Genomic DNA, 10,250 nt, shown 5'->3' with positions numbered 1-10,250 from the left:
GTGTGAAATGATAATTTGATTATTTAAAAAAAAAAATATCTTAGATAACAGTTATAGGTAATATATGTTATATATGTTATAGGAAAACATAACAGTTATTCAAGATAAGTGTTAAATTTTCCTTCTTTCAATTTGTCACATAAATAACAAACATAACACCTATTTACAAAATATGTTATCTAGTGGTATAACGTGTATTATAAATGATTGTTATGTTTTCTCTTACAAACATAACACTTTCGTCAGGTGTTATGTTTACTTTACATTGCATTGACTTGGATAACACCTCAAAACTGTTATGTAAAGCCTTATTTAACAGTTATCTTTGCCCTTTTTTGTAGTAGTGATTAAGACTCCCGTGGCGCTCATTATCTAACTATTTGGTGTGCATTGACTTATTTGCAAAGTCATTCAACTGATTTTGCACCAACACACACTTAGCAAAATAGAAGGGGAAATAAGAAGAGGAATTATTTTCAAGATTATTTTTAATCCAAGTTGTCTCGAAAGAATTTGTTCTTAAAAGCTTATTATTGAATTATAATTCTTTTTTGGTAAAATGTAAGTATACACCAAATAGCATTAAAGTTCCTTCATACAACCTGAGCTACATCAACCAGCCATCCTGCAACAAACTACTCAAACAACAACTACAGCCTACCAGCTCTAATTTATACTAATTACAAGTTGTTGAAACCAACTACTATCCTCTCATTCCATTGCACATCTACTGAACTTTTAATCCTACCACAAACATCCAGCTTAATGTTCCTACTGATAATAGCAGGTCTGGGCACAACATCATTCCAGTAGGCATAATTCCTCGCCCTCCATATGTGATATACTAAAGCTGCAATCACTGAATAGCACACTCGTTGGCGCTTCCTGCTTTTAAATCTTCTGCTCCATTTCCTCCAAGCAACATACAAGTTTTGTTGATTCGAGACTAATCCCAATCCAAGTCATGACCTCCTGGCAGATTATAGCACTACAAGAGCACTTAAAAAAGAGATGTTGACATGAATCTTCTCCTGAGTTGCATAATAAACAACTCACATCTGAGCATAAACCTGCCTTAGCTAATACACTTCTAGTACGCAGCTTACCAAGTGCAGTCAACCACACAATAAAGGAGTGTTTAGGTAAGTTCAAAGGACTCCAGACCCAAAAGTACCAAGGAACTATTTCTTGAGGCCCTTACAACCACTTATATCCTTATCTTGTTGAGTATTGAGAGGTCCCATTCAGCCACAAATTATCAGTGTACGCCCCCTTAAACACATTTTTAACTTTACACAAACTCTTCCACACCCAACTTGCATTCCCAGGAGCCTCATACTCCCACCACTCTTCATTGCACAAGTACACACTATGGATCCATTTAATCCAGAGAAGATCCTGCTTTTGTGCAATCTGCCAAATAAACTTGCCAAGAGCAGCAACATTCCATACCAGACAATTAATTACACCAAGCCCACCAAACGTCTTAGGTTTACACACCCACTCACATGCAACAAGAGGGGATTTGTGCAAAAAAGTCCTGCCTTCCCACAAAAAAGCTCGACACACTTGTGTTATCCTCGATACACTCTTAGGTAAAAGAAAACCTTGAGCCCAATATGTATGCACACTCAATAGTACTGCATTAACAAAGGTAGTTCTAGCTGCATATGAAATGTGTCTAGAACTCCAGCACATGATTCTCTTCATAATTTTCTGCACTAGGATATCACAATCTGCCCTAGATATCCTCTTGGATGTGATGGGGACACCCAAGTATCTAAAAGGAAAGTTTCCCTTCTTGTAACCAGTGATCTGTAGAATTCTACTTTGATCTTCCATCTAAACATTGCCAAAATAGATGGCTGTTTTTTCATGGCGAGCTTCCAAGCCTGAGACATTTGCAAAGGCTTTTAAAGCCCTCACAATCAACACCACAGAATTAATATCACCTTTGCTAAAGATCATCAAATCATCGGTAAATATAAGATGATTGATCTTGAGCTGTTCACATCTATGATGGAATTTAAAAGCAGCTCTCTGACTCATTTTCTTCATTATACGAGTAGCAAGCACAAAGATCAAAGGAGAGATGGGGTCTCCTTGTCTAATCCCTCTCTTCCCCTGGAAGAATCCACATAAGGCACCATTTATGCTTAGTGAGTAAGAAGTAGTGGTAATACAGATCATAATCCACTCCACAAATTTCTAAGGGAACTTCAGTGCAACCATAAGCTCCCTAATAAATTCCCAATTCAGAGAGTCATATGGTTTTTTCAAGTTCACCTTAACAGTACATCTTGCAGGCAAGGACTTCCTATGATAATTCTTCATCATATCTTGACAAATAAAAATATTATGAACAATGACCCTATTAGCAACAAACGCACTCTGCACTTGATCAATAAAACTTGGCAGTACCTCCTTCGATCTACTACAGAGCATTTTAGATATGATCTTGTAAATGACATTGCAACAAGCAATTGGCCTAAATTGCGACACATCAACAGGTTGCTCAATTTTAAGAATAAGACAAAGTGTAATGGAATTAATTTGTTTAAGGATCTTACCAGTTTAAAAGAAATTGAGCACAGTTGCTATGATATCAACTCCAACACACTCTCATAATTTCTTGAAAAGTTACTGGTATACCCATCTGGTCCAGGTGCCTTAGTATCTTCAATACTAAGTAATGCAGCTTTAACATCCTCCCCGGTAAATGGGAGAGACAATGCTAGCTGTTGATTTTCATCTAACACAACACCCTCACTAATTATTGTACTACTCACTTTAGCTATTGCAGGCTTAGTAGTACCCAAGAGATTCTGATAAAACTCCAAGAAGGCATGCTCAATATCACCACTCTTCTCCTTCTATTCTCCAGCACTATTTCTCACTCTGCAAATTCTATTTTGGCATCTTTTTTGCTTAAGGCAAGAATGAACATACCCCGTGTTCGAGTCACCTTGCTTAAGCCACTCTTGCTTTGCTTTCTGATGTAGAAAGCTAAGCCTTGCTTTATTTAGCTCTACATACTCCTTCCTTGCCTCCTCTTCCAATCCAAACAACTCAATATTATAAGGATCTTGGTGTACATATTCATGGGTCCTCAACATCTTTTGATATGCAACATCTGCTTGCTTCTCAATGTCAAAGAATCTTTCCCTGTTAAGCTCCTTTAAAGTATTCTTCAATATCTTCAACTTGGAAACTACTTTAATCATTGACACCCCCTGGACATCTTGATGCCACACATCTTGAGCTTTATGCAAAAAACTATCTACTTGAGTCCACATATTAAAAAACCTAAAGGGTTTAGGTTTAGAAATATTCCGGCCACTCATTCTCACTATACAAGGACATCGATCTGAGATGCTCTCTGGAAAGAAGATGGTCTTTGCCTCAATCATTTTTTCCATCCAATGATCATTCATCACAACCCTATCGATTCTTAAGAACACTAGGCCATCTTGTTTATTAGACCAAGTATAGAATGGGTCAGATGTTGTGTGCTCCTGCAGTTTAGCCCTTCTAAGACACAACCTAATCTCTGCAACTTCATCAAGAGTTATATTTGACCCTAATCTTTCATTCCAATGCAACACATTATTGAAGTCACCACGGACCACCCAAGCTCCATTTATCTGCCTACTCAGTCTCACAATATCCTCCCACAGTTGAGCTTTATCCCTAGCCTCATTGAAACCATATACCATGGTAACCCACCACTTCTGGCCAGTACTAATATGAGTCACTTCACTATGAATAAATTGAGTTGAGCACTCAATTATGTTCACAGTATACTTAGTAGGGAGCCAAAGAAGCCACACCCTCCCTCTTTTATGATAAGAATAATTAGTAGCAATACTCCAAGCACCTCCAAATCTAGCAAAAACTTTTGGAAAATTCCCACTTCTTCCCCTAGTTTCCAACAGGCCAAATAATCCTACAGAATGATGATCTAAGAATTTCTTAACATCACCAAATTTATTAGGACTATTGAACCCTCTTATGTTCCAGAATCCCAGATTATCCATTAGGGATAATCACTCCAATCCCATTCTTCACTACATCTCCAACATTGCCAGAACTTGTTCCTTCATCCAACTTTTTAGTTCCATTGGCATCATTCTGCACTCCTATAATAATAGAAGTACATGGCTCTGCACTTTGCTCCTTCTCCTGCACTTCCTCATTACTCTCTTCTGCAATAGGTTACAACCTCTTAGAGTCTTGAACCTCTTGAACTTCAGCTTGAATTCCTACTTCACCTCTCGTTTCACCTCCTGCAGGCACCATAGTCTTCTTTGGCACCCACTCTTGCTTAGGTCTCAATTTTCGAATAGGTACATCAAATCTCTTCTGTCTACATTCCTCCTTTGTGTGGCCTATACCTTTATAATCCTCACATAAGATAGGCTTCTATTCACATTTGACAATCCGAGTCTGTATTTCACCTTTCTCATTGAATTCAATTTCAGAGGGAAATTCCTGATCCATTCTAACCTCCACAAGAATCCTTGCATACTCAAGAATGTCTTTCTGTGCTGTTGCACGATCTATACGAATAGGTGTACCAATTTTCCCAGCAAGCTTATGCAGAGGCGTTTGCCCCCAATATTTAAAAGGTAATCTAGGAAAGCTAATCCAGGTAGGCACCATTTTCACATCAATATTCAATATATCCAATTCAGGTGTCCAGTTTTTTATTATCACAGGTTTGCGATCAAACAATATAGGTCCAGCATTGATAGCTTTCGTTTTCTCATCCACAGACCGAAATCGCACTACAAAACTGTCATTAGCCAACATAGCAACCTTCTCAACCCCATACGCTCTCCAAACTCGTCTAATAAATCCATCAATAATCATGTAAGGAGGTTTAACCCCCAAGATATAACAAACAAGAGCAGATTGCCAATATTCTATTTCAGGATTAACATCTTCATCAGTAATTTCTAACATCTTTGTTCTACCAGACGTTCACTAGCAACAGTGTTTGTCAAATAAATTCCTTCATCCCTAAGATGACCAAATAGAGATTTACTCCAAGCATTACCTATATTACTCTTCAGATGTTGCATAGGGGGCGGAGAAGGATTCACCGGCAAAGACCCCGATTGTCGCTGAGGACTATGCACAGAAGCAACCAAATCAGACAATCACACTCTAGCAGCCTCGAAATTAGCTCTATCCTGATTCTTGATAACTCCGTCTCCAATTATGCCTGAGAAGCACCATGTTCTTCCTCCAACGTCCAGCTCAAAGCTTGAAGTTTTTGCAGCTCTTTCACATTTTTCATTTTCCTAGCATCTTCAGACTAGGGCTTCCGGTTTATCTTCCCACCATTTCCTCTCTTCAAACCTTTTGCCATTGCGCCAGCTTATGCCGAGATTCAAACCCAGAAAATAATGGAATAAAACTGAAACAATTCTAGAGAGATGACAGAGACTTTCTCTCTCTAGACTCTCATTCCTCTTGAATTATTATTCAAGTGTTTGGAAAGAGTTTGTTCCTAAAAGGTTATTCTGGAATTATTAAAAAAGTGTTTAAAAATAGTTTACCAATGAGTTATTCTTGAATTATTAGTGATGGAGTTTTCGATATGAAAAATGTTGCGAACTAACGCATGTGTTAATTATCTAGTACATTTCGTACTCAGTTTTATAATGATACATATTTTATTTTTCCTATTTGGCTTTTTCCTGTTTAACTTTTTGGTAATCAGTTTTAGAGGTAAAGTTTTTATGTGCATGGGAGCATACTAGGAAGGGGATCTTTACCTAGATTAGGGTGTTTTACTTATATTGAGTATTGAGACTAGGGGTGTTAATGAGCCAAGGTGGCTCGCAAACTGTTCGAACTCGGCTCGGTTGAAGCTCAGTCAAAGCTCGGCTCTGTAGGGCTCGACTCGAGTTCGAGATCGGCTCGTGACCTTAGCGAGCCGAGCCTGAGCCTAGTAGAGTTCGGCTCGAAAGTTCGCAAACACGTTCGTAAAATGTTTTAGATAGGCTTTATGTAAAAAAGTATTATCCCACCTCGATAGAAAAAGTAAACACCAACCTTTTTTCCATATATAATCTTATTACCCTTTAAGTTCATGATAATTCTTGTTTGGTTTGTCTTATTTTATAATGTTGGACAATCATTAAATATGCAAAGCCTAGAAACTTGGATTAGCATAAAATTAATTTTTTTACTATATATAATTCTATCACCTTTCTTCTACCCATATTGGGAATATGAGGAATAATGCATAGTGTTTGTGAGTTATTTAGTTCAGTTCTATAAGTTCCACATCGGTGAGGCAAAAGCAAAACTTCACATCTCCAAATATAAAATGTGCATAATATGGAAAACAACTACACCCATCTCTTCTTGGTCCCCGTTGTAGAGCCTAAGTGGTTTCGTTTGTTGGGATTTTGAAAGTCCAACATTGGGGAGGAAGCAAGAGTAACAAGGGACCTTTTGTATTATATGGGCATGCATAGATAGGAGAACAATATATGGTTGTTAGGCTTGTCATATTTAATGAAAATTAGCCTAACATCCATACTTATAAAGAGTTTGACAAAACATAATGTTGAGCTTATTTAGTTAAGATTTATAAGTCCCACATCGGTGAGGCAAAAGCAAAACTTCACATCTCCAAATATAAAAGGCGCATGATAGAAAAATCTAAAGCACACATCTCTTCTTTTTCTCACTGCTTGCTATAGAGCTTAAGTGAGTTCCTTTGTTGGGATTTGAAAAGTCCCACATTGGGGAGAAAGCAAGAGTAATAAGGGACCTCTTGTATTATATATGGGGTATAGATAGGAGTAGAATGTATGGTTGTTGGGCTTGCATTATTTAATGAAAATCAGCCTGACATCCATACTTATGAAAAGTTTGGCAAAACATTGGGCTATATCTAAAGTCTTGATTAATGTTAAGCTAAATTTTCTTTCAATTTTTAAAATTTTAATTTCACGAGCCGAGCCTGGTTTTGTTTATTTCGAGCTCGAGCCGAGCCTAAATTTTTTAGGCTCGACGAGCTTCGAGCTCGAACTCATTCATTCTCGAGCTGAGCCGAGCCTGGGTATGTTCGGTCTCGGTTCAGCTCGTTAACACCCCTAATTGAGACAATATTTACTTTTATTAATAAAGAAGTATTATTATTTTTGGTTAAAGTCTTCCGCTGCAAGTTAATTTGTCTGTTAGTAGTTGGTTGCCGAAAGCGTGTTAGTCACGTGGCGGTAATACTCTTAAATTACTCAAATATTATTTACAAAATTATTTATTTGAAAATGAGCAATTTGGGGTGTTACACTTACTGAATCGTCATCTTTATTATTTGGTTGAATATCATTGTTCGTCAAATTAGTGTCATTTAACATACTAGTTATATTTTATTTTTAAAGCTTTTATAACCATTTAAGGTTCCTGACATTCCTTTTATTTATAGTGTCCTTTCGGTTAGTTTCCATCTCATTATAAATTTTCTTTATGTTATATCTATTTGATTGAATGTCATTTATAATAATGATTAATTTGACTACAGATATATTCAATTTCTTGTATCAGTTTTGTCCTGTTCAATGTCATCTTTAGTATAATAGATGTCATTTGTGCTGTAGTTTATGTCATTATTTCTTTATTACATGTCATTTTTAATGTGTATCTATGTCATTTATGGTGCTTATTTTGCATGTTGTGTCATTATTTTGCATGTCATTCACGTTTATTATTTTGTCATTTATAATATATTTCGTATCATTTTTAGCTATGACTATCATTTAACTTAGTTTGTCATATATTTATTGTATTATTATTGTAATATTATTGTCCCTTTATTAAAAAAAAGTCATTAGATCTTTATTCTATGTCATTTTTTCGTGCCTACGTAAGGTTTAGTTAATGTCATGTCATTTGACTTATGTTAATTATCCAGCTAATACTTCGTATATTAAAACAAACATTAAATGATATTAATCAACTTTGAAATAACTTATTAATCTTTTTTTTTTTGGTGGTTCGGATTAAGCAACGTGGATCAAATCTAACCTTTTAGAACTAGAAATTCATGCTTTTATATGAAATTTGTCGATTATTTGTCTTCTATGTTCAAAGGAATAATTTCTCGATGTATTGAGTTTGCTGAATCTGTTCTTTTGTTCATGAAGTGATTCTAAAATATTAGATTTGATGTCGAGTGTAGTTTTTCTCGAAAATTTGAACTATATGCTCCGATTTCATCATGTTTTCCCGCCATTCTTGAACTAGGTTAAGGTTTTTCGGGTTAGTTTGTGAAATACCGATTTTTTTTTCTTTGCGTTAAATGAAGCACCTGTTTGTCAGTTTTGTTCACGTGTGAGCGAGTTAGACATACTCTATAAAATTTATCTTGTTGAAAATATTACCGTCAATAATCGCCCTTTGGTATTTGTCCAAATAACGTACAAAACTTCGCAATTTGTATTATTAATCTTTAGTCACTCACAATCCGTATAATATAATATGTATATTGCCACATAGGGGATCCCCACATATAGATTGCGACTACCAACCTAAGCTTGGCCTAGTGGTTATGATTGTGCCTTCCAACCTTGAGGATGAGGTTTCAATTCGCAGCAGGGGCACTTTGAGGGTAGGGATTTCCCTTATCCTTCCCCCTTACTGTATTACTTCGTATTTTAGTAAGTTAATATTTATTAGAAAGACTTGTTATTTATTTTAAAAACTTTTAGAAGAGGTTTTTTAGAAAGATTTCTGGGTATTTAAAATAAAGTTTACCTCAAAACAAGTATTGGGCCTTAGTTTACTAACTTTTAAAACTTTAAAACAAAACTAAAAAAATTTAAAGATTTTTACAAAGATTTACTAAAATGCGTTGCTGCCAAGAGCTCACGCCAATGAGCTAAGTTGCCCAACTTGTATATCTTTTTCTTTAGTTTATCTTCTTATATTCTTTAACCTTCATGATTTATGTATCACAGGATAAATTATATTTTTCATCAATCTTAGTTGTGTGATCGTAAAAATGAGTTAGATTTTAGTTAGTTTTGTTTATCTTTTCCCTTAAACCCATCCTTTCATTTCCTAATCTTACTACTACTCTACGTATCCAACTACTATAAATAGGGGTCTCCATTCCTCATATTTTCTTCACACCAAATTTGAGAAATATATCTCTTTCTCAAGTTTAAACTCTCTCTCCCCCTTGGCCTACCCTTTCTCTTCTCCATTAGTAGTCTTTTAATTCCAAGGTGTGCGTATGTGTATGTCCTTAATAATTATTTGACAAGCGTAGTATCATATTTTAGGAAAATATTTTTGGATTGAAGTGCATGTTTTTATGAGTTTCATGTATTTTGTATGAACATGTTTATATGTTTACGAATTTTATTTATAAACTTTGAATCATGTCTTTACTTTAATATTATTATAAAGTTTGATATTTAAATCTATATTCCAATATTTTAGAAGGAGTATAATTTTTACGTTCATGTTTAAATGTTTAAAAAGGAGTATTTTTGAATTAATATTATTTTCCAAAAGTTACCCCGTGTGCGAGGTATTTTATTTATGCCTTTATATGGCTAAGTTTAAAAGTATTATTATTCTCTTTAAAGGAGGACTATTTTTGAAGGATTTTTATTAGATATATGATCTTTTATGATTGCAATTATAAAGAGGAAACGACTTGTTATTTATTTCACTAATAGAATAATTGCCTTTTGCTGCGGTTTTTAAGTGGCCTATTGTTGCGGTTTCGCATCGCTGCATATCAAGGCGCAACAATATGTGAAACACTTGGAGTTAAGGGCACATGAGGGTACCGAACTTTGGAAAAAGTTTTAGTTAGGGTACTGAACTTTCAAAAGTTCCAGTTAGAGTACTCAAATTGGACGAACGTTATTTTATGGTGAATTTTTGTCAAATGCGCCGTTTGGTGCATATTCCTAGGCGCGTGTGCGACACGAAACGCCACCTAATGATTAACTTTATTGAGGCGGTTTATTTGGCGGGTTTTATTATCAACTCTCTGTCTTCTCTGTCTTCTTTCATTGTCTTTATTTCTTTTCCTTCTCACTTAGTCCTTATTTAAATCACTGCACACCCTTGTGCTCTTCATTTACACCATTTATAAACATAGTATGTGGCCAGTTCCAAAACCACCAAAATTTCCAAGAGTAATTGAGACTTCTGAAGAAGGTATATTGTTGTTCATTTACTCCATTTTTTTACAGATCTTCATTTATGTCTTT

The 10,250-nt window shown here is 35.4% G+C and overlaps 1 protein-coding gene across 1 annotated transcript; it reads right to left on the bottom strand.

Moving 5' to 3' along the window:
* Window positions 1-1,842: 1,842 nt before the first annotated feature.
* LOC125491864 (uncharacterized) lies at window positions 1,843-4,037 on the bottom strand. The gene is made up of 4 exons (XM_048633938.1): window positions 2,966-4,037; window positions 2,653-2,794; window positions 2,230-2,488; window positions 1,843-2,124 (listed from the first exon to the last, which is right to left on the bottom strand). The coding sequence occupies exons 1-4, from the start codon at window positions 4,035-4,037 to the stop codon at window positions 1,843-1,845; spliced, it is 1,755 nt and encodes a 584-aa protein (XP_048489895.1).
* Window positions 4,038-10,250: the final 6,213 nt, after the last annotated feature.

This window comes from Beta vulgaris, chromosome 7 (assembly GCF_026745355.1).
Source record: "Beta vulgaris subsp. vulgaris cultivar EL10 chromosome 7, EL10.2, whole genome shotgun sequence".
NCBI lineage: Eukaryota > Viridiplantae > Streptophyta > Magnoliopsida > Caryophyllales > Amaranthaceae > Beta > Beta vulgaris.
Note: the sequence above shows the minus strand (reverse complement) of the source record. Positions and strands in the feature narration are given on the sequence as shown.